The sequence below is a fragment of the Vipera berus genome (assembly GCF_964194415.1).
Source record: "Vipera berus genome assembly, chromosome: 1".
NCBI lineage: Eukaryota > Metazoa > Chordata > Lepidosauria > Squamata > Viperidae > Vipera > Vipera berus.
Genome location: NC_138202.1, coordinates 125,674,508 through 125,697,960, shown reverse-complemented (window position 1 = coordinate 125,697,960; position 23,453 = coordinate 125,674,508). Strand labels below are relative to the sequence as shown.

At 42.9% G+C, this 23,453-nt stretch overlaps 3 protein-coding genes across 4 annotated transcripts in view; 2 read left to right on the top strand and 1 right to left on the bottom strand.

The window, feature by feature from the left end:
* The window catches only part of PECR (peroxisomal trans-2-enoyl-CoA reductase), a 30,737-nt gene extending 29,261 nt beyond the window's left edge, over positions 1-1,476 (bottom strand). Inside the window, exon 1 of the mRNA XM_081314187.1 lies at positions 1,261-1,476. Within this exon, the coding sequence (XP_081170313.1) occupies positions 1,261-1,441 (181 nt within the window). The 5' untranslated portion in view covers positions 1,442-1,476. The remainder of the gene's footprint in view (positions 1-1,260) is intronic.
* A 12,277-nt stretch (positions 1,477-13,753) lies between these two features.
* Positions 13,754-17,344, top strand: TMEM169 (transmembrane protein 169; the record flags this gene model as incomplete). The annotated part of the gene is made up of 2 exons (XM_081325960.1): positions 13,754-14,057; positions 16,516-17,344. The coding sequence occupies 2 exons, from the start codon at positions 13,754-13,756 to the stop codon at positions 17,136-17,138; spliced, it is 927 nt and encodes a 308-aa protein (XP_081182086.1). The 3' UTR covers positions 17,139-17,344.
* Positions 17,345-22,587: 5,243 nt separating this feature from the next.
* Positions 22,588-23,453, top strand: part of XRCC5 (X-ray repair cross complementing 5) — a 58,986-nt gene continuing 58,120 nt past the window's right edge. The window contains exon 1 of one of the 2 annotated variants that reach the window (XM_081336486.1): positions 22,588-22,651. In XM_081336486.1, the coding sequence (XP_081192612.1) occupies positions 22,637-22,651 (15 nt within the window). In that variant the 5' untranslated portion in view covers positions 22,588-22,636. The remainder of the gene's footprint in view (positions 22,652-23,453) is intronic. The other variant, XM_081336487.1, reaches the window with a different exon arrangement.

The following is a 23,453-nucleotide window of genomic DNA, read 5'->3' as shown; positions in this document are numbered from 1 at the left end:
AGTAGTGCTCATCATAAATCCAAACCCAACTAAGTCACTGATTAGTTTGTCTAATATCAGTTTAGCATATTGAATGAACCCAACCAACTGTGGTTTATTTGTGAAAGCAAGAAAGAGTATACTTGAGAAGAGTCCACACATGCTTTCCAAATAAGAACATTTATTTTACAGAAATAGAGCAGAATGCCATCTTTTGATAAAACTGCCACATAATTATTATGTCACATTGCATCATAAGCTTATACAGTAGGAAATCTAAACAAGTTTAATGTTTTATAGATTGAGCAAGTGGAGAGGAAGAGAACCAGAATCGAAGGCATTTCTTAAAATGCTTTCTTCCATTTTCTTTAAAGCCTACAATATTTCCTTCAGTTATGCACCATTAATATATGGTCACTTTCTCATTAAATTATGCTTCCTGCAGATTCTTTTTCTCTCATTCCGAGCCCTCTTCAAAAGGATTCCTCCTGAAACAGGTAGACATCAATTTACAATGGCACTGGGGGGAAAAAGGACTCATGACTGTTTTTCACACTTGCGACCATTGCAGCAGCACATGATCAGATCACGTGATCAAAATTCAGACACTTGGCAACTGACTCACATTTATGACGGTTGCAGTGTCCTGGGGTCATGTGATCACCTTTTGCGACCTTCTGACAAGCAAAGTCAAAGGGGAAGCCAGATTCACCTAACAACCCTGTTACTAACTTAACAGCTGCAGTGATTCACAACTGTGACAAGAAAAGTCATAAAATGAGGCAAAACTCACAAATTTTGGGCTCAGTTTGTGGTCGTAGGTCGAGAACTACCTGTATTCATCAACCTATAAAGGGATAAACTACGGTGGGAAATATGAGGGCTTCCAAAAGCTTTGGACTATATGTCCCATAATCTCAGTGACAACCCTAATTGGGGCTATAGGGAGCTAATACCCAAACAATCTGAAGAAAATCAAACTTTTTCTTCCTCCTAGCCTAGCCCGTTTCCTTCCCTTCAGATAAATCTCTGGATCTGCTCTAGTAACTTAATAGTAAGTAACAACTTATTATGAAATCAGTCCCTGACACCCAACTTCTAAGAGAAGGAACCTGCCTCTACTGAACTCCTGTCACTCTTGTCAAAAGTCATAAAGCTACAATCAATGGCACACAGAGAAACCCTTCGATCCTTCTCCATCTCTCCCATTCCCCCAGAGGAGGAGGAGAAAAACCCGCTCCCAGAGACTGAGCTCTCGCCTTTCGGAGACCCTTCGCCCACCGAGATGCAGCAGCTCAGCGGCGATGGCCTTGCCGATGCCCGTGCCCCCGCCCGTCACGATGGCCACGTGATTGCGAAAGACTCCAGCCGCCAGAATCCCCCTGTAGACGCTGCCGTTGCTAGTCGTCGCCGCCGCCATCTTGACAGCTCTCGGCTGCACTTTGGTCCCTCTTAGAGCCATTTATATTGCCACGAGCGCCCCGGGACACGTGACCAACCCGTCTTCAGCCGCTCCGCCCCCTTTTCCCTTCTCTTTCGAAATCCGAACGCTACCTCTGGAATAGCGCGCTGTAGCAAGCCTTCTCCCAGCCACGCCCACCCGCTTGCGGAGGAGGGGCGGGCGTAGTGGTGGGGTGTGTGTGTGTGTGGGGGGGGGGGCGTCTCTTGCTCAATGCAAGCTAACGGCACGCGAACGGGATTGCATCTTTCGTTGCACGAGAGGGAGGGAAAGGGGGGGGGGTTTCTCAAGTACACAATTTATCATTCTTTCCCCTCTCGTTTTCCCTCGCAGCACAAAAGGTCTGTCTCCGCCTGGTTCCTTCTCTCCCTACTAGAGACTGGGAAGTGGAAGGCAGGGAGGGTAGATTCCCCCCCCCTTCCCACCCATTCTATTTTGTACAATTCGCGATCCCTGGACAAGATCCCCCACACACAATAATATCACAAAGAAGTGGAAGAGAATGGTGATGGGGCAGTAGATCATCTATTTCGCCCCCTGCTTTGGATTTCGCTCCCGGCAAAACGACGCAAAGCCCGTTCCTTTTAAGGCAGGAAGAGCCACTCGAAGCCGGGAGCGCCCGATCTGGCATCTCACCCTCCCGATCTGTTTCGGAGGAGCTGATTTCAGATGCGAAGGGAGGAGAGGTCCTTCGCTTTTCCGAACCACCTTGACCCACTCGGAGGAGAAGGAAGGAAGGAAGGAAGGAGCGGTTCAGGGGCAGGGACGGCGCTCCTTTCCCACGAAGAGGCGGAGGAACAAAAGCATCCTCTGTCCTCGGCGGTCTGGATGCCATCCCAAGTGGTGCAATTTATCGGCTTTCTGCAGGCCTCGTTAATCTTGCAGGAACAGGTAAGCGTGGGTTTGATTTAAGAGAATTGGGACTTTCCCATGCGACTTCGCCATCCTTCCCTGTGTAAGCCTATTAAAGCAGTGGAAAACCGGGAATCTCCCACCTGTCCGCGGTCCGCAAAGCCTACAGAAGCTAGTCGGAGCAACTCTGGCTGGATTATTTGCTTTAAGACATACTTCCCCTCTCTTCTTTAACTTTGTCTCCTCCAAAAGACATTTTGACCCAAACTGCTTTAGTGCCCTAGGATTGTAAGGTTTTGGTTTTCTGGAAATGATAGCATAATCCTTCCTTTTTTTCTTTTTTAAGGGAGTCAGGTTAGACAGGCTGACCTTTCAGATACAATTCTGGTGGAATTGTTTTGAAGCAATGTTGAGTGTGTGTGTGTCAGCAGTTTTAAAAAAGAAATCATTGGGATTCCATGGGTCTATCCGAAATCAGATGAATATCCTTTTACAAGTTTGGGGGTCTATAATGTTTTCTCTCCCACAATTGTATGTCCACCTTACTGAGCTCAAAACAATATAGTGGTCTCTTCACAACAGCCTGTGAAGTTGCCCTGAGAGATAGTGACTAGCCTAAAGGCTGAAAATCTAGATTTTTTTTCTTCAATCCACGTCCAACTCGTTAAAGACTACACCATATGGTGTTGGGAAGAATTCCTCTCCCTCCACCCCGCTTTTATTCACAGCCTCCTCTGCAGCAAAGGTTAATAGCTACTATTTTTCTTTCATATGGAGAATCTTGGACATGTGTTTAAATATTTTGAGATCTTAATAGGGAAGAAAAATGTTAATGGCATCAACTTAGTCATAACTGCTCTTCCTGATGTCTTCTGATTTCTGAAGTTGTTGATAAATAAGCAATTGGGAGTTACTTGCTGTGCTTTAGGATGAAAGAAAAGTCAATGAATTCTAATGTTCTTCTAGGCATTAGCCTTTAGCTTTGAAGATGCATGAAGTTTACCAGTGCTTACCATGAACCGTTCCTGTGTAAAGCAAGATACCTAGGTAGGTACTACCTGGGACAGAATGGGCAGGACCTGTTTGCATAGTAGAAGAGGCAACGGTTGGCCTGGCCGTTGCTCACTCCCATGAGCCTAAATCACACAATGTTGCCTTACCTGGAAATAAGCATACTGAAATTTCATGCACATAAATAAGACATATAAAGCAATATACAATTAAAAAGCCAGAAAGTATGGGAATACTCCCCTCAGAATCTATTTTTTTAAATATAAATACCCTTTGACATAGGAGCTAGCCAATTCACTGCTTAATTATTTCAGCCTGAAGGACCCCGCCAGTTACTAATATGGAAACCTCAGTTATGTGTTCATTCCTGCAATACCAGTGGCATTCCAATTTCGTTCCTCCTTTATAGTCTTGAACAGTGTGAGGAAGACAAAAGCAAAAGGCTCCCCCCCACCAGCCCATGATCTTGCTTATAAATTTCTGAATTCCTACTGAAGAAAAAACTAATGATTGTGGTCAAGATTCCTAGGAGAGAAAGGAAGCTCTAATTGCCTTTCCTTTTGGTTGTATCAGGCAAAGTCATAGACAGAAAGGAAAACAGTGAGGAAGAGATCAGCAGTCTTTGCTTCTAGTTAGCTATGAGTCTAATCAGCTGTTTATTCTTAGATTCCCTGCTCCTTACAAATCACACTTTTTGCAACCAAAGGCAAAATATAGGCTGCTTAGCATACCAGTAGTATATACACCCAAGCTATTAACAGCTATTATGCCAACTATCCACTACACATGGTAGCACATATAAACTATATTTGTGTCGTTTGTTTACCCATGATTGATTGAATTGTGCTTTACTCAATTAGCCAACTTGTCTGGATTTTCATGACACATTGTACCATATACTAGCCACATGGGTGGCATTAATCCACATGGAGAGCCAATTTGATGCAGTGGTTAAGATGCTGGCTTGGAAACCAGGAGACATTGAGTTCTAGGCCTTCCTTAGCATGAAAGCCAACTGGGTGACTTTGGGCCAGTCATTCTCTCAGCCCAGCCTACCACACAGGGGTAATTGTTGTGGGGAAAATAGGAAAAAGGTGTATTAAGTATGTTAGCTGCCTTCTGTGTCAAAATAGTAAAGGCAATACATAAAATAAAAATAAATTTACCCAATTTGATAGGCTAGGCTGTGGTTGGCTACTTGGAGCTAGGTGTTGTATGAATCCAGGCATAGAATAGTTATATGGACAAATACTTGATTCTGGCAACCACCTTGTCTGCTTTAGGCTAAATGTTATTCAGATATACAGTAGCTGCTGCTCATGTAAAATGTAAATAGTTCAGTATGCAAAAATAATAACATTTTATACAGCATGGGTCATTTTTAAAATCATTGAGTACAATCTTTAGATTCATCATGACTGGCATGGGCTAGTGAATTAATCCTCTCTTTCTTATAGACTCTGGAGTAGAGTGGAACCTCTGTTATATTTTCAAACAATATATCCTCTGAAATTCTTTTACTGAATTTTACTGAGGTTTTACTGAACAGTGTAGATTTTTCAATGTAGTAATAAATCAGTACTGATGATGCCCTCCAATAGCTGTATAAATTAATCTGACACATTCATAGCCTTAAAGTTTATTCTGAGGAAAAAGTCTTATTCTGTTGAATAAATGTATTTTAAAAGAGTGCATTCAACTACATTGAACAGACTTAAACACATTGTCTGCTAGCCTGATTGACAAATTGCAGTACGAATTCTTAGTCATCTTGCCAAAGCTTCATCTGAATGGAAGCTTGTTGAGTTAACCACAGTTTGATTCATCCAAGTGTGGTCTTAGGGAGCTTAATGGCACTTACTTTCTAAAGTAGTTCTGTTGCTTTGTCTGATGCAAACCAGCATAATGGTACTGTCTCTTGACTTCTATTGAAGTGGGATTTATCTTACCGTTAATACTACTAAATGTAGACTATTTATAGATTTGAATTATATAAGTTCAATTTTCCATTTCTTTCCTATTATGCTCATTTAAATTTGAATAATTGAATAAGGTCTAGATATGTGTGTCAAGCTAATTTTGCTTAGTACTTGAAAGATGTGTATTTCTGTGATTTTTTTTCCTTCTCCTTTTTTAGATGCAATTAAAATAAAATTTAAAAGAAAATAGAAAAAAAATATTTCATCATTTTTTTATCTATACAGTGTTGGTTGCAGTATGAAAGCTAAATATGGGCAAATGATGGCAAATGTAATGTAATGACTATAATATAATCTATAATTTATTTCCACAACTGGAATATAAAGAGCTGTCAGCTTAGATACAAAAATCTGCATGACCACTAGATTTAATTTAATTTAATTTAATTTATTGAGATTTCTATACCGCCCTTCTCCCAAAGGGACTCAGGGCGGTTCACAGGGCATGTATAAATAACAATACAAAAATTAAAAAACAATTAAATCAATGCCCAAGTTAAAACAAGAATGATAAAAAATAACAAGCCTATAAAAACCCATATACCCCCATCAGGCCAGACCCGCTAGTTCAAATAAATGGGTCTTCAACCCGCGACGGAAGGATCGGAGGTCTGATGCCGTCCGGAGCTCAACCGGCAGTTGGTTCCATAATGCCGGAGCACCCACAGAGAAGGCCCTCCCCCTGGGGGCCACCAGTCGACATTCCTTGACCGGAGGCACCCTGAGGAGGCCCTCTCTGTGGGCACGCACAGGGCGGAGGGGAGTCGACGCCGGCAGCAGGTGGTCCTCGAGGTATCGCGGACCCATGCCATGTAGGGACTTAAAGATCATAACCAAAACCTTGAACCTTACCCGGAAGACAACTGGTAACCAATGCAGCTCACGGAGCAAAGGTGTAACATGGGAGTACCGGGAAACTCCCAAGACAACTCTCGCGGCCGCATTCTGTACCAGTTGGAGCCTCCGAGTAGTCTTCAAGGGAAGCCCCATGTAGAGAGCATTACAGTAGTCTAGGCGAGAGGTCACGAGCGCGTGAGTGACCGTACATAAGGCCTCCCGGTCTAGATAGGGCCGCAACTGGCGCACCAGGCGAACCTGGGCAAAAGCCCCCCTAGTCACGGCCACTATATGATCCTCCAAAGTGAGTCGTGAATCTAGGAGGACTCCCAAGTTGCGAGCCCTATCCACAGGGGGTAAAAGCTCACCCCCCATAGAAAGAGATGGAACATCCCAGGTGTCCCGGGAAGCCGGAATGTACAGCCACTCAGTCTTGTCAGGGTTGAGTTGAAGTCTGTTCCTCCCCATCCAGACCCGAACCGCCTCCAGGCAACGGGACATCACAGCGAGGGCATCACTGGGGTGGTTTGGGGTCGAAATAAAAAGTTGGGTATCATCAGCATATTGATGATACCCAACTCCAAAACCACGAATGATCTCACCCAGCGGTTTCATATAGATGTTGAACAGGAGAGGCGAGAGGACCGACCCCTGAGGAACTCCACAAGCGAGAGTCCTAGGGGTCGACCTCTGCCCCCCTGCCAACACCGACTGCGAGCGTCCCAGGAGATAGGAGGAGAACCACTGAAAAACCGTGCCTCCCACTCCCAGTCCCCTGAGACGCCGCAGCAGGATACCATGGTCGATGGTATCGAAAGCCGCCGAGAGGTCTAATAGGACTAGGACAGAGGAATATCCCCTATCCCGAGCCCTCCAGAGATCATTCACCAGAGCGACCAATGCCGTCTCCGTGCTGTGCCCGGGCCTGAAACCCGATTGGTAAGGGTCCAGATAATCCGCTTCATCCAGGACCAGAGGGAGCTGATGCGCCACCACACTCTCAACAACCTTCGCAAGATGGCAGCAAAGAGAGTGTTTTGTGTGAGTTGAAAAGAATCGGAAGCAAAAGAACAGGAGTTATACAGTATGTTAAAAGTACACAACCCTGTCCCCAAATCTAAGTGAATTAATGTGATTATACTGAAGGGGCATCTGGGTTAAAATAATTGGAGGATGGAATAAAAACCATCCTCGATCTATTATCACTTAGCTAAGGAAAAGATGCAACAACATAGATGATGCTTCTCAAGTGTGACTTGCCAATTATCAAAGAGATTGAACTATAATGATGAAAGATTTTACTTCCCCTGACATCTGCTCAAAGGCAACACTGCTGAACCTGGTCCTTGAAATTCCTGATTTGTTTTGAGAGCTTCCTTTTTCAGAGGAAAAGTGCTGTCCACACACTTTCAGTGGGCCGTTCTGGGCCTGGGAGGCCTCCTCCGGGCCTCCGAGGCCCAGAACCGACTTATGGAAGCAGCATCCACATACTTCTGGTACGCTGTTCTGAGCCTGGGAAGCCTCCGGGCCTCCAAGGCCCAGAACAGACTTCCAGAAGTGGCGTCCACGCACTTGAGCTTGGCTCAAAACATAAGCAATATCAGACCTAATCAGTAGTTCAATGAAAATTCCAGAGCAAGAAGCTAGACTGGGAAATTGAAAAAACATTCCAGAAGTCAATAGCAGATCACCTCTGTACTGTTACCCAGTTCACTATATGGACATATCCATGAAATTACCAGGAACCAACATTTATTTTTTGTACTAGTATCTTGACAATAGGCAGTTTTGGGTTCCAAGAAATTTGTCTGACTTCACAAGATTTGTGGGTACAAATTATGCTTATGAGGTATTATTTTGCTCAATATCATATAGTAGGGATCATACATCTAACCAAACTATAATGTAGTTTTTATCGACACTTATTCAACAATAACAGCCAATCTGATCTAATGTTTAAGACACCAGGCTAGAAACAAGAAGTCTGTACTAATTCCAGCTTGGTCCAGTCACCCTCTCCCATCTCAACTTGCCTTACGGGGTTATTGTTGGTGGGGAAAATAGGGAGAGGAACATTAGATATGGCCACCACCTTATTTAAAAAAACAACAAACATACAATATAAATAAATAAACAATCAAATAAATATATTGTAAGCATAAATTCAGTATGGATCCAACTAACTCCAAAAAACTAACTGTGTTTAGAAACTCATTGTTGGAACTGTTTTAAATTGGTTTTTTGTACTGTTCTAAGGTTTTCTTGCCATCCCAATGTTGAAACCCTTAACACGCTAAAACTCAGATCGCCCAAAACTGCTTTGAGGCATTCATGGTTTAACCCAATCTTTTCCAATGTGAGGTTTTTCATATGCATTAGGATTTCTCCTCCCAGCATTACCAACTTGTGGAAGCTGAACCTCATCACATCTGGAGGACATCAGGTTGGGAAGACAGCTTAAGTCTTCATTGGTAATAGCTGAATTGGGGAGACAGATGTTTGACATCTGCAAATTCATGTAAAAATAAATATTACTATTTCTAAATTTTCTGCCAATGTTGAACGTCTGTTGAAATTAATTGTGATACTGGTTTAAACAGGTTCTCCTGTGTGAAATCACTTACAGTACCATATTTTCTGGCGTATAAGACGACTTTTTAACCCATGAAAATTATCTCAAAAGTTGGGGGGTCGTCTTATACTTATCTGGACTGAGTTCGACCCTGTTTCCCCTGATGATGTGGACAGGATCATGGGGAGACTGAGCTCCACCACCTGTTTGTTGGATCCGTGCCCCTCCTGGCTAGCTTATGCGGCTCGGGAGGGAACACGAGGCTGGTTCCATGCAGTAATAACTGCTTCTTTGAAGGAGGGTGTCTTCCCTGCCGCCTTGAAGGAGGCGGTGGTGAGACCCCTCCTCAAGAAGCCTGCTTTGGACCCGGCTGTTTTAAACAACTATCGTCCAGTCTCCAACCTTCGCTTCCTGGCGAAGGTTGTTGAGAGTGTGGTGGCGCATCAGCTCCCTCTGTTCCTGGAGGAAACTGATTATCTGGACCCGTACCAATCGGGCTTCAGGCCCGGACACAGCACGGAGACGGCATTGGTCGCGCTGGTGAATGATCTCTGGAGGGCTAGGGACAGGGGTTGCTCCTCTGTCCTGGTCCTATTAGATCTCTCAGCGGCCTTCGATACCATCGACCATGGTATCCTGCTGCGGCGTCTCAGGGGGTTGGGAGTGGGAGGCACCGTCCTACGGTGGTTCTCCTCCTACCTCCAGGGCCGCTCGCAGTCGGTGTTGACAGGAGGGCAGAGATCCGCCCCGAGGTCTCTCATTTGTGGAGTCCCTCAGGGGTCGGTTCTCTCGCCCCTCCTGTTCAACATCTACATGAAGCCGCTGGGCGAGATCATTCGTGGTTTTGGGGTGGGGTATCACCAGTACGCTGATGATACCCAACTTTTTCTTTCCACCCCGAACCAACCCAGTGATGCCCTCTCCGTGATGTCCCGGTGCCTGGAGGCGGTTCAGGTCTGGATGGGGAGAAACAGGCTTCGTCTCAATCCCGCCAAGACTGAGTGGCTGTGCATATCGGCGTCTCGGGTTAACCAAGTTATTCCACCTTTAACGATGGGGGGTGAGGTGTTACCCCCCGTTGATAGGGCTCGCAACTTGGGCGTCCTCCTGGATTCACGGCTCAATTTTGAAGATCACATAGGAGCCGTGACCAGGGGGGCTTTTGCACAGGTTCGCCTGGTGCGCCAGTTGCGTCCCTATCTGGACCGAGACGCCCTACGCACAGTCACTCATGCGCTTGTGACCTCCCGTTTGGACTACTGTAACGCTCTCTACATGGGGCTGCCCTTGAAGACCACTCGGAGGCTTCAACTGGTGCAGAATGCGGCCGCGCGAGTTGTAATGGGGGTCTCCCGATACTCCCATGTAACACCTCTACTCCGCGAGCTGCATTGGCTTCCGGTTGCCCTCCGGGTGAAATTCAAGGTGCTGGTTATCACCTATAAAGCCCTACATGGCCTGGGTCCGGGTTATTTGAGGGAACACCTGCTGCCGGCATCAAACGCCCTTCGCCCAGTGCGCTCTCACAGGGAGGGTCTGCTCAGGGTTCCGCCGGTGAGAGATTGCCGGCGGGTGACACCCAGGGATAGGGCCTTCTCAGTGGGAGCGCCTGCCCTCTGGAACCAGCTGCCGGTAGAGTTGAGGACTGCTCCCGACCTCCGATCATTCCGCCGGGGCCTGAAGACCTGGCTCTTTGAGCTCTCGGGCCCAGGCTGAGGAGAAAATTTTAACTGGGGTTTTAATGTACAGGGTGAATTTAATGCTTTTTAATTGGTTTTAACTTTTGTATGTTTTGATTTTAATTCCCTGTAAACCGCCCTGAGTCCTCAGGGAAAGGGCGGTATACAAATGCAAATATTAAATTAAATTAAATTATACGCCCAGTCGTCTTATACGCCGGAAAATAGTACATAAATCAATCGAGCGCCCCCGTTCTTGCAAAGCAACTTCAAGCCTCCTTAGTCCAGTCCCCCCTCCAACGTGACTCTCCCTTCCCACCCCCAAGAGCCTCTCAGCCCCTTCCCCTCCCCCTTGCAAACGCCAGACCCCGGGAGCTCTTGTGTCTATTCCAAAGGGTGGGTGGAAGGAAAAGCCCCTTTTGGCTCCGGCTTGGCTGCAAGTCAGCGAGCCTGGGAAGGCACGCCCTCCCCTCTCACTGTGGAGGAAGCAGGGCAGGCTGGCGTCTGGCGGGAGCCGGCAGGGCAGTCCTGCGCACGCGCGCGCTCCCTGGCTCCTAAGGAGTCCTTGGGGAGCCATGGCAGGCGCCTCACGCTCTTCCCTGTTGAAGCAGCATCGGCGGAGCCGTCCGGCGTCAGGCGGGAGCCGGCAGGGCAGTCCTGCGCACGTGCGCACTCCCTGACTGCTAAGGAGTGCTCCTTAACAGCTGGGGAGCGCGCACGTGCGCAGGACTGCCCTGCCAGCTCCCGCCCGACGCCGGATGGCTCCGCCGATGCTGCTTCAAGAGGGAAGAGCGTGAGGCGCCTGCCATGGCTCCCCAAGGACTCCTTAGGAGCCAGGGAGCGCGCGCGTGCGCAGGACTGCCCTGCCGGCTCCCGCCAGACGCCAGCCTGCCCTGCTTCCTCCACAGTGAGAGGGGAGGGCGTGCCTTCCCGGGCTCGCTGATTTTCCGGCGTATAAGACGAAAATCTTGAAAATCATCTCAAAAGTTGTGGGGTCGTCTTATACGCCCAGCCGTCTTATATGCCGGAAAATACGGTAACTCCCTTCTTTTTACATTGCAAATTGTCTCAATGTTTCTTTGGGCAATTATGTCCATTTGTGTTTAGTATATTGACACACTTCTAATTTACCAAGGTTCTTATAAAGAATATGTGTAGATTGTGCTGTGCAATAGGAAATCATCTAAAGAAATAGCAAGAACTTCAACAAAGCCAGCTGGAAGAATTCTGCATAGTAACAGTCAATTCCCAATTTCTAAAAATTCTCTGTTTTCACAGCAAACACTCCCTGGGGTTTTTGCAATAGAGAGACTACTGTCTGTTGTTTGTGAACTAGGCTGCTACTGCTGCTGTTGTCTCAACAGCATTTACAGAACATCTCTTCATTCACATTCCTTTCTTTGAAATCCTAATCCTTTTATTTTCTCAGAGGCAGATTTATGCAGAAATATATAGAAAAAGAGGTGTGCCTACGCAGCGATTTCAAAATGGCCACATGAGCAATTACACAATGTGGATTCATGCCACTCACTAGGGCACAGGTAACAATAGCATTTAAGGGAAATGACGGTAGCAAGGAGGAGGGGTGATAAGGCAAAGGTGGGTAGGATTGTGTTGCCCATTCAAATGATTCTCTCCATCAGCACCCCATTTTTTTCCCCCAAAGAACTTAATAAAGCTGTTTTTAGAGCTTCTGTCAAAATTTTCAAGTGGTGGGAAGCCCTGCTGTTATTTTTTGGCAATTATTTATAATCCAAGGGAGGATTGCAAAACACATTTGCCTTAAAGCCCCAGGTAAAGGTAAAGGTAAAGGTTCCCCCGCACATGCGTGCTAGTCGTTTCCAACTCTAAGGGCCGGTGCTCATCTGTTTCAAAGCCGAAGACCCAGCGTTTGTCCGAGGACGTCTCTGTGGTCATGTGGCCGGCATGACTAGACGCCAAAGGCGCATGGAATGCTGTTACCTTCCCACCGTAGTGGTCCCTATTTTTCTACTTGCATTTTTACGTGCTTTCAAACTGCTAGGTTGGCAGAAGCTGGGACGAGTAACAGGCGCTCACTCTGCTACGCGGCACTCGGGATTCGACCCGCCAAACTGCCGACCTTCTGATTGACAAGCTCAGCGTCCTAACCCACTGAGCCACCGCATCCCTTGTAAAGCCCCAGGTTGGTGTTAAATAGCAATGTCAATCCGTAGCTCTGTTCTCAGCTTCAGAGGAATTTCCTTCAGCCGCAGAAGATAGGAGCCAGTTGGGCGGGGTTGTTGGTGCTGCCACCACAAGATGAGACTGTGGAAAAGACACCCCCCCCAATAAAACCTGGTGCCTCTTTTGGAGGAAAAAATAAAAATAAAAGACCGGGTCTTATTTCTGGGGAAACACGGTATAGATATATTTACAATATATGGAAGAAGCTTGTCAATGCTTTGTGTGATGATTTTCAGCTTCCCAGTTCCTGCTGCTTTATGATCCAATGACTAACCCAACTCAGCCTTTTCCAGAACAAATGAAATCTTCACATTTCTTGATAGTGAAGTGAAATAAATTTTCAGGAAGATGATCTCCATATCTAATTTTCATAAACACTATTCAGATAACCGGAACAGTTGCATTGAATAGTCCAATGTTAAATTCTTGTGTGCAGAGTTACAATGTGCTTTGCTTATGAGCTACCAAGACAAAAAGGGTTTTAGAAGGGTTGCAATATATTTTTCCCAAAAGAAGATTAAAATGTCCTCAAGTTGATTTCTGGGAATTTCACTGGGCAAACCAGTGTTAGAAAAGTGATTTGCTATTAACTTCTGATTTTTTTTAAAAAAAGTTTTCCATTCTCTATAGTCTCTATAGCCTCTAATACTCCGAGAGCCTCTCACCCAGATACTACAAATACCATGTTCCATTCTTACCTAAATTCACCTGAGGTGTGGGAGGGTGGGAAGGAAGGAAATTCTCTGGACTCCTTAGAAATAAAATTTCCTTTCCCATCTCACAGTCTTCTGAAACAGCCCACGCTAGAGGCTATTTACAAATATTCTACAAATCAACATACACATTGGACTTCAGATGTGATTCTAAAGCCAGAGCAACTGGTTTAATGCAACATGCAAAGCCAGATGGCTTTGTGTGATAAGTGTGACTCCAGCAAGAGTGTTAATTTTGGGTGCTGATTTAAATTCATCTCAAGGGTGCTCATTTTAAATTCATAATTGGGTCACGTTTCCTGAGCATTTTCTCTCTTTTTCTCTCACTTTTAGGATTTAGAGCAGGCGGAATTCATTCAAGGCTGGAAAGGAGTTTGTATTGCTGAACTGAACACATCCCTTTCCCAATGATTATTCTTGGCTCCTAAGGGAAAACATTTTAGAAGATAGCAGAAAAAGTCAACAAGATGCCCTGTGAAAGAGTTCAGAGTAACTGTGGACCAGAAGGCCAAATTTCTGGGGAGAGCAAGAACAAGGGGCAGAGGGCTCCTTGCAACTCCTTACATGGAGCTGTGGCTATGGCTGTGACCTTTGAGGGAGAAGCCAGCACTGAAAAAAGGAAAAAGAGGAGGAAAGAGTCCAGGCCAGAATCAATCATTGTTTATCGGTCAGGGACGGAAAACAAAGTGGAAGAAGAACAGGCAGAGGAGGATGGGATTGAGAAAAGTTCTGAGGAAGGCTCCAAATTTTTGGGACACGCTCTAGGAGATGGTAAATGCGTTGGAATAAGTGGTTTAACATTTGTTGTGCATGTTTTTATTTGTTCCGATGAATGTGTTAGGGAAGGAAATGACACCTTTTTGCTTAGTTTTCAGGTACTGACTACTACAGCTAGTAGTGGTACAGTCTACGCATATTGTGTTAAACCATAGTTATTTTGTAGTCAATGCTTGAACAAACTTCAGTCCCTGAATTTCTACATCACTAAGCCATCATCCATGGTTTGCAAGCCACTACAGCTGTATACACACATCATGTTTAGCCTAAACAAGTTACAGACTTTTGTACAAAGCCAGCCATAGCTTCTTTGGTTCCCTGAGCTTTCTGTTTTCTAAAAAAATGGAGAAGAGTATGACACATTGTTTTGCTTCTGTGTTTTCCATTCAGAAGCTATTGAAAAATACTCCTTTCCATTTCTGCAAAGTGGCCTTAATATCACTTGACGATATTGTTTTGTTGCAGTGTTTGCATTATCTGCCCAAAGGGCCTTTTTCATTCTGTCTGCCCCAATAGGTAGATGAGACCAAGTAATCAACTCCACAGGGAGGTTAACACTATTATTATTGAGATTGGCTAGAACAGGCATGTCAAACTCGCGACGTCACGTGACGTTGCGTGACATATTGTGACTTTTTCCCCATTGCCGGCAATGAGGTGGGTGCAGTTTTGGCATGATGCATCTGGCCCATGGGCCGGGAGTTTGACATGCCTGAGCTAGAATAACAGAATTTTGCAAGTCTGATTATATGTTATAGTGTGTATAGTTCAGTGATTTAGGGAAATGTCTGTTAAGCTGCTTCCAAATATTATCTGTCTGTTGTGCACTTAAAATATTTTTAATTCCTCATTGCCCTAGCAATGGATTTTTCATATCTCTATCAAAGTCAACTTCCTAACTCTCCATACTGTCTGAAAAGGATAGTAAAGGTAAAGGTTCCCCCGCACATGCGTGCTAGTCGTTTCCGACTCTAGGGGCCGGTGCTCATCTCCGTTTCATAGCCGAAGAGCCAGCGCTTGTCCGAGGACGTCTCCGTGGTCATGTGGCCGGCATGACTAGACACCAAAGGCGCACGGAACGCTGTTACCTTCCCACCATAGTGGTCCCTATTTTTCTACTTGCATTTTTACGTGCTTTCGAACTGCTAGGTTGGCAGAAGCTAGGACGAGTAACAGGCACTCACTCTGTTACGCGGCACTCGGGATTCGACCCGCCAAACTGCCGACCTTCTGATCGACAAGCTCAGCGTCCTAACCCACTGAGCCACCGCGTCCCTTGCTGAAAAGGATACACAGGGGTAAATATTAGGGTCCACTTTGGAGCAACGAGGGAAACCTAAGCCAAGAACTTTGCAATTCAATGGTTTAGACCAGTGGTAGGATTCAAATATGTGAACAACTGGTTCTCTGTGTGGATGCCGCTTCCAGAAGTCCATTATCGGCCTGGGCAACAAAAATTAGCTATCAGTTCTGCCAAAGTGGTGCGAACTGGTTGAATCCCACCACTGGTTTCGATCCTCTTTATTTTCTGCCTTAGAAAAAGAAGCACAATATTTCGACAAACAGATTGAACTACCAAACCATATTACAATGTGTTCTGGCTTTTTTGTGCCATTCAGTTACATTCTGTACTGTATTTGATCAGATTTTTTTTCAGTGCAGTTTTGTATGTCTGTCAATGCCTTAGATTAAAAGTATATTCTATATCTGAACCTTACGTTAATTTTCTTACACAGTCTCCTAATTAAAAGGAGTGGAAAGTTTTATTTTTAAAGGATATAGATAAATAGATAGATAGATAGATAGATAGATAGATAGATAGATAGATAGATAGATAGATAGATAGATAGAGATATATAAACTAACTATTGAGGGACTAAATTAAGATAAATATATTATTTTAAACAAAATATTTTCCTGCTAAACAGTTGCTTTTCCTCACTATGTGGATTGATTTATGCTCTTCTTCCTTCCAATTCGTTGATTTTTTTTAACCATTTCTTAAGCCAACTTTCCCTAGCCTGGTGATCTCCAATTGTGATGGACAACAGCTGTATCATACATAATATCATGACTATCATACCAAGCTAGTATAATAACATGATACGGTTTAGTTAAACTTATCAAACTTTAGTGGCTTGATACCTGTCCCTGGATAAGCTTTCCAGATATGAATGTGATTGCAGTTATTGAAGTAAGTCCCAATTTACTCCATGCCAAGGAAAGATTTATTTTTTTTTAATCCATTTCCAGAGTGGCTTGCTTCACAAGGACTACTAAGGCATTGACAGATAGGTTCACATAACATGTTATGTCAAAAAACAACAACCCCATAACCCAGAGAATGCCAGGTTGGAGAAGTCTGCATAAAATGCAGCAGAATTTCTATCAAAACAGTGAATCTCAGCTTTGCCTTTTGTCTTGCACTGATTAAGCTCTTCTGTGTTCCCAGGTTCATGGGCTATGCCTTTAGATAGCAGGTATGTTACTTTAACTGGAACCATCACAAGAGGAAAGAAGAAAGGGCAGATGGTAGACATCCATGTTACACTCACCGATAAAGAGCTGCAAGAACTGGCTCGGTCAAAGGAGCTTCCAAAAACCGAAATGCCTGAAAGAAAGAAGGCTTGTGAAGTTGGGATGGATAAAGGCCCCCATGTTCTTCTCTGGAGCCTTGCCTGCCTCCCTATTATTTTCATTATGTCCTTTATTGTTTCCTTTTACTATGGGACCATTACTTGGTACAATGTCTTCTTGGTGTACAATGAAGAGAGGACCTTTTGGCACAAGATCACCTTCTGCCCATTTTTAATTATCTTCTATCCTATCTTCATCATGGCGGTTTCTTTCTCTCTGGGCGTTTATACAGCAATAACTCAAGTCTCCTGGGCCTTTGGAGATTGGTGGCATGCGGTGAGGGATATGGAGAAAGGATTTTGTGGCTGGCTCTGCAGCAAGGTGGGCCTGGAAGATTGCTCTCCATATAGCATTGTTGAGTTGCTAGATTCAGATAATGTCTCAGGGAGTCTGTCAGCCAAAGGTTCAGCACAGGGTGAAGAGATTTCAGCTGTCTGAATCTTTGTATTGGGAGATTGCCTATTATGAATATACATAAACTGATTGTTTGAAGCATGCACAAAAACTCTGATGCCAATTCAAGCATTTGGAAATAAGACCACACATTGGTCATTTCTGCGTAGTATGTCAACATGAAATGTTTGTTTCCATTTCTGTGGAAAAGAAATGATCTTTTCTGTAGAAAGCAGGCATGACCTGGAGAAAGATTCCAGCCCAGCTGCATTTTCCATGCCTTACTATTATTTAACATGATGTGGTTTGATACAACCTCAGGTGACAAGGAAGAGATGCATGTTTGATGCCTGGAAAATCTCTCTGCACATTTAAAAATTAAGAGCAGTTGAGAAGGCTGGGTTGAAGCCTTTTCTCTGATCAGCTTGTTTCCTGGGAGCATAGGTTTTTATGAGATTGCATGTTTAATTCTAGGCTCTGCCTAGAGTAAAACGATTCTACCCATTTTCTACTAGACTCAGCAGTCCATATGAACCAAAGGATCAAGAAAAATCAGTACGCTAGAGGAAAATCTCCTATTCTTTGTTAGGATGAATATGGTTAATTGGCTTATAAGTTTAGCTAGTCTGATCCGTTTCAGTTGGATAGTATTATGCAGGATAATAGAGCTGGACTGCAGACATTTGTATAATCATTAGATAGTAGTAAAAGGTTATAAAAATATATTTCTTTGCTGCCACCTAGAGATTTTCTGATTTTTTTTGCAGCCCAAAAGTTATTGTGGTTGGTTCGGTATAAGAACAGTAGTACAAAGAGAAAACAGATCCCAAAGTTTGCTATTTTTTTAATAAATCTTTCAGTGTGGACATTCTGGTCCATCTTTCAAATAATGGCTGACAAACGCTGATGGATGTAAATGCATTTAACTTGAGAGTAATTCCTGTTAAGTGCAAGAATCCATAGCTTGACTCAGAAATTAGAATCACAAATATGATTTTCATGAAAGAAGCCAGGAACCTAACATATACAAAGAGGTGTGGAATTTGCTTCTCATTTTATCCAGCCTCTTCCAATTTCAATAGCCAACTGAATTTTAAGGCAACATACTGTTGGTTATGGGATATCAACTGCCACTTCTGATTTAATATGTGAACAGAAAGCCAAGGTGAATTTAAATTAATTAATGAAAGCAGTAATTGAATCAAGTGAAATGTCTAGAGGAAATCAATGCAATGTACTTGGGATGACACAATGTCCCAAACTAGAATCTCCAACATGTGACATCTTCAGTGTTGACTTCAGATGCTCACCAGGTTTTTTGCTCATAGGAAATTGTTTTAATGCTTACTTACTGAAAACAATGGGCAACTTACTTCCACTGCTTACTATGAAAGTTCCACCTACTTACCCAAAACAAGCAAAAACAAAAAACAAAAATAATAGGAAACCGCTTGAAAGGGCAGAGAAACAAAAAGTAGTAGGTGGAATTTTGGTAAATCAGTGTTTTGTAACTGATTTTATCCCCAATGGTGTTTGTGTGATGGACAAGCCATTTTCCCAGCCAACATTTTGTGAGAGAGCCTACCATTTTTCAAAACCTAAATGTATCTACCAGACTTTCCTGCCCCAAATTAGCAGTCATGGGATACATCATGAGTACATGCCTTGTTGACCACCTCAACTACATAACCTATGGTACTGATGTCAGAAATAATACAACATATTCAATCTAGCCATTTCTGTGGGGCAAATACCACAGAATGTGGGGCTACCTATGATGCAGAATTTACCTGTATTGTACATTTTCTTCTAGTATATGCATTAATAGCCATCTTACTTCAGAACAGATCTGTTGTCTTCTGTGAAGTAAAGAAAGCTGTGACCAACTGGTGGTGCTATTGTATTAGTCTATTTTATGTCTGTCTAAACCGTACAGTCCTTCTCTCATAACAAATCTTTGGTTGCCTACTCTTATAAAGTGTTTGCAAATCTGACTGTCTATTAAAAGCCATGCTATTGAAAAAGCACAATGTTCTTTCCTTCCTCTGCTCAGTTTGATTGGGTGTATACTGATGTAACATTGTAAACATTTTTTTTAAAAAAAATCATTTTGCTATTATTCTGTCCAGGCAAATTATATTCTCAGGAACAATTTTTGGCAAGTTTTGTCACAACAACCACAAACCTTATCTGCTCATAGCACTGACTAGGTAAATCCTGTGATATTACCACTCCATTTTTTCCACAATTGAAATAGTCTGGCATTTTTTTAAAAAAATAAAAAAATGCTTAAAAGACAAAGATAATGAATAAACTTTTGAAAATAAACGTAACGTGCTAATTTTTTAAAGCAAAAAAACCTTGTTGCAAACATGGATGGTGCCATACGTGTTATCTGTATTCGATCCATTGATATTCATTACAATCATTTATATCAGGTTTCCCTAGTTATATCTTTCAATTAAGTTGGCTGAACTATTTTGCTATGACAACTATTTTAAATGGTACATCTGTACTGTATCACCCATTTGTTATTTTGCTGGAATGTTCCAAGAGGCTTAATAGCTGAATATTTGTAATGGATTTAATGATGCATTTCATAATTTTGCTTTGGGGGAGCAGGTCTCCTTGAAAAGTGGCCCCCAATGTGTACCATCCCCTCATTTCACTTATATTAAACTGCTTTACATGGATTTATACTGTCTTTCTGTAACTTTTTTCTGCTACATTTTTCTTCATATTTACTTCTGAAGATTTACTTTACTACCCCCCAGTTCTTTAAATAGGCTGGTACAAAAAAAAAATCTTCCAGAAATTTGGATTTAATTCCACTTTCATTCATTTTCAAGGGCTTCAGTGATATTAAAATAGGTTAAGTAATATCAGGATGAACAAGAAGAAATGATGCTTCTTTGTGGCTTCTTCAGAACCAGAAGCATCTGTGTTTTTTTTATATGAACAATGTCATTTCTTAAAATAAAAAGGTCCTTTAACTACCCAACTTTTATCTTCCTCATTCTTCTCACTTTGGAAGTGTGTTCAGATTCTCTTCATCTTTTAAAAAGAATTAACCTCTGGGAAAATAAATTGTAAAATAAATCTAAGGGAGATGAGCAGTTAAGAAATATGAAATATAAATAAAATAAAGATTCAGGAAGGATAATTCCTAATTCATTTCCAGAGAACTATGTTACTCCCAAGAAATTTAATTAATTAAACCGTATTTAATTAAACCATATGTTTAATTAGCTTGCACTGTATTTTTTGGGCTCTGTGCTGATTTGCATTAAATTGCTTCAACATGGAGAAAACGGCTTATTTAACCTCACACAGCATCCATTCATACAGATCCAGGCCACAGCTGCAGCTCTTGAAGTAAGGCACTCTTTCTTTGGATACAGCAAGAAGCTTACTGTTTTTCATTTTAAAGTTTAGTGTTGGGTGCTCTTGCTTCAGCCACTTCAGACCTGGGTGTGGCAAAATCAGACCTTCTTTAAGAGGAGATCACTCTTCTCAGTGGAAATAAGCAAGATCTCTTCAAAAGCCATGGTTCCCTCATCTTGGCAGAATTCCTAAACTTCATATAAGTGGTACAATCTAAAAATGCTATTTAATATACTTTGTCCTCCCTGGCAAATATATACTGTATGGTAGTAAGCCAGAATAAAGTTTGTTCACTTTTCACTCCACGTCTTATATTTAATTTAATAGGTAGTCCTCAAGTTAACAACCACAACTTGGACCAGAATTTCCGTTGCTAAGCAGGGTGCTTGTTAAAGTGAATTGCTGCTAATTTTTCAAACCTTTTTTGCCATGGTTAAGGAAATCAATGGAGTTGTTAAGTGAATCAGGCAGTCATTAAATGAAACCAACTTCCCTTATTGACTTTGCTTGTGGGAAGCCAGCTGAGATCATACACTATCATAAATAAATGCTGGTTGCCCAGTGCCTGAATTTTGATCATATGATCCTAGGGATGTTGCAATGATTGTAAATGGACCGATAGGCTGTATGTCACTAATTTCAGTGCAACTGTAATTTTGAATGGTTGCAAGTTAAGAATTTCCTTAACAGTGGCCCAGTGTCATTGCAAGGAGTTGTACCTAGCCAGCCTTCACTGTGCCAGAAAAAATAAAAAGTAGTCCATTAAGAAAGCCAAGGCTGTAGCCTAGATTAACCACATCCCAAAAAATTAAACAAATCCATTAAGAAATCCAAGGCTGTAGCCTAGATTAAGAAGTTGGAAAAAAACCCCACCAACAATGGTGCAATGGCTACAAACATGGGTATAATGATCTATGGGAGCTCTATCTTTGGTTCTTTAGTTGGACTGTCTCCAAATGGTCACTGCAGGGGGCACCTTCTGAACGCTACCTTCAGAGAAGACATAGTTAATTCTTAGGTAAAAGTCTCCTAGGGTCTAGGGTTGTATGTTAAATTAAGAAGACACACATATGTACCCTCCCATCCAAAAGTCAGAAGGAAATTATTAAGCATTTCTGGACTGTCAAAAAACAAACCCCTTTCCTGGATGTGTTCATGAATCATGAAACTTCCCAAGATTTGAGCTCAATCTGAAAAAAAAGGAATAATATTTACAAGAAACTAGCAATGCCAAAATAAGGGCATGTGAACAATGCTGTTATCAAAAAACTGCCAAGACAAAGTGCATGAGACTTGTCATTTGCTCCCTTGTTCTTACTAGCACCACAGATGCCCATGGAGATTTTGCCTTTCATCCAAATAAAATTAATCGGACATTAATATCTATATTGCATGTAAATTCATGGTTTGTGCAATGACCATCACATATTTAATGGGTGTCGGTTATCAAGAGTTTCCAATCCTGTGATAAACAAGCACAAGAGATAAGTCCTATAAGGAACAGCACTGATAATTACATGTCTGAAACGCCAGTACAATATTATGCAAAGAAGGATCTTTGGAGCTAAAATGTCCTGAAAGATTTCATGATTGCGGGTTAATACATAGATCCTTACTATTAATAGGGTTTCTGATAAAGAAGCTATCCATTTCTGGCAGTTATTAAATTTATAAAGTTATTAAACTGCATATCCAGACAGCATCAGTCCAGGGTTAGCTTTACTTTGAGGGATCCAACACTGCTTTTCCAAAGGTGCTTTTTCCAAAAGGCAACTGGACTTTCTTGGTGTTTTCTTTGAAAACATTTCGCTTCTTCTCCAAGAAGCTTCTTCAGTTCTAATGAAAGCCAAAAGTTTTCAAAGAAAACAAAAACAAAGTCCAGCTGCCTTTTGGAAAAAACGCTTTGGAGACAACCATGACCCGGATGGTTTGACAATCTCCACAGAGATCATTGCTGCTATTCGTCTCCGTCTCCTGCGGTCTCCGGTTTCTTCTTTCCCAGTCGCGATAGTCGCTCCAGTTTCTCTTAATCCTGGCGCAGCCATCAAGCGTCGCTGTCGGCTTTATTCTCAGTCTGGAGGAAGGCGGGACAAGTTTCACTGCCGTAAAGCACGGAAGAGTCGCCGGGATTGTGGCGGTAGACCGTGAGCCTTTACAGGATGTCGCGGGCAAAGGTAACGTGAGAAACCGGGCTTAGAACTGGAAGAGTGCGGTCAGGGTGTTTATAAATGCCTGCCTTTTCCCGCCAGAGACGGCAGCAACCGGGTATCACGAAGGGAACTTCTTAGCATGCAAAAGCCTAGATCAATTGCTCACCCTCCTCCTTTCTCTGTCGTGGCTGCTTGATGCGGATTGGTTACCTCTTTAACTATCATCGTGTTGGCTTCTGTACTGACGACGCTCAGCGACTGAACTTTTCTCTCCTATATCCTCGCCCCTCCCGCCGTAGAGCTTTTTGTTTTTGTGAATGAGAACTTTCGAAACGTGGAGAAGAACTAGAAGTAAACGGGTGTAAATGGATCCCGCTACTAGGGAAGTTGATGTAACAGGTTGCAGAAGGTCAAGGGAGCAAGAGCTATCGATGAAGCGGGAAGTGTGGATTCCCCAGGAAATGGGATAGTTCATGCTGCATTTTCTGCTCTTAAATGACAGATGGTCCCTTGCCCGTTGCTGGGAGTCGGGCTGAATCATCACATCTGTACATAAAATAATTTTAATAATAATAAAAAAATCTGTGCATTGACAAAATTTCCATCTGTAAATTACAAAACGCCCCACTGTCTGGATCTACATCCATGCATTGTGACATCCTAGGTCTGCGAGAAGAACTTGTGGGGAATGAAGGCCAATACTAGCCAAAGAACTGGCAGCTGTAATTTCACATCGTTATGTCGATGATGATGATGATAATAATACTAATACTACTAATACTACTACTACTACTACTACTACTAATAATAATAATAATATAATAGA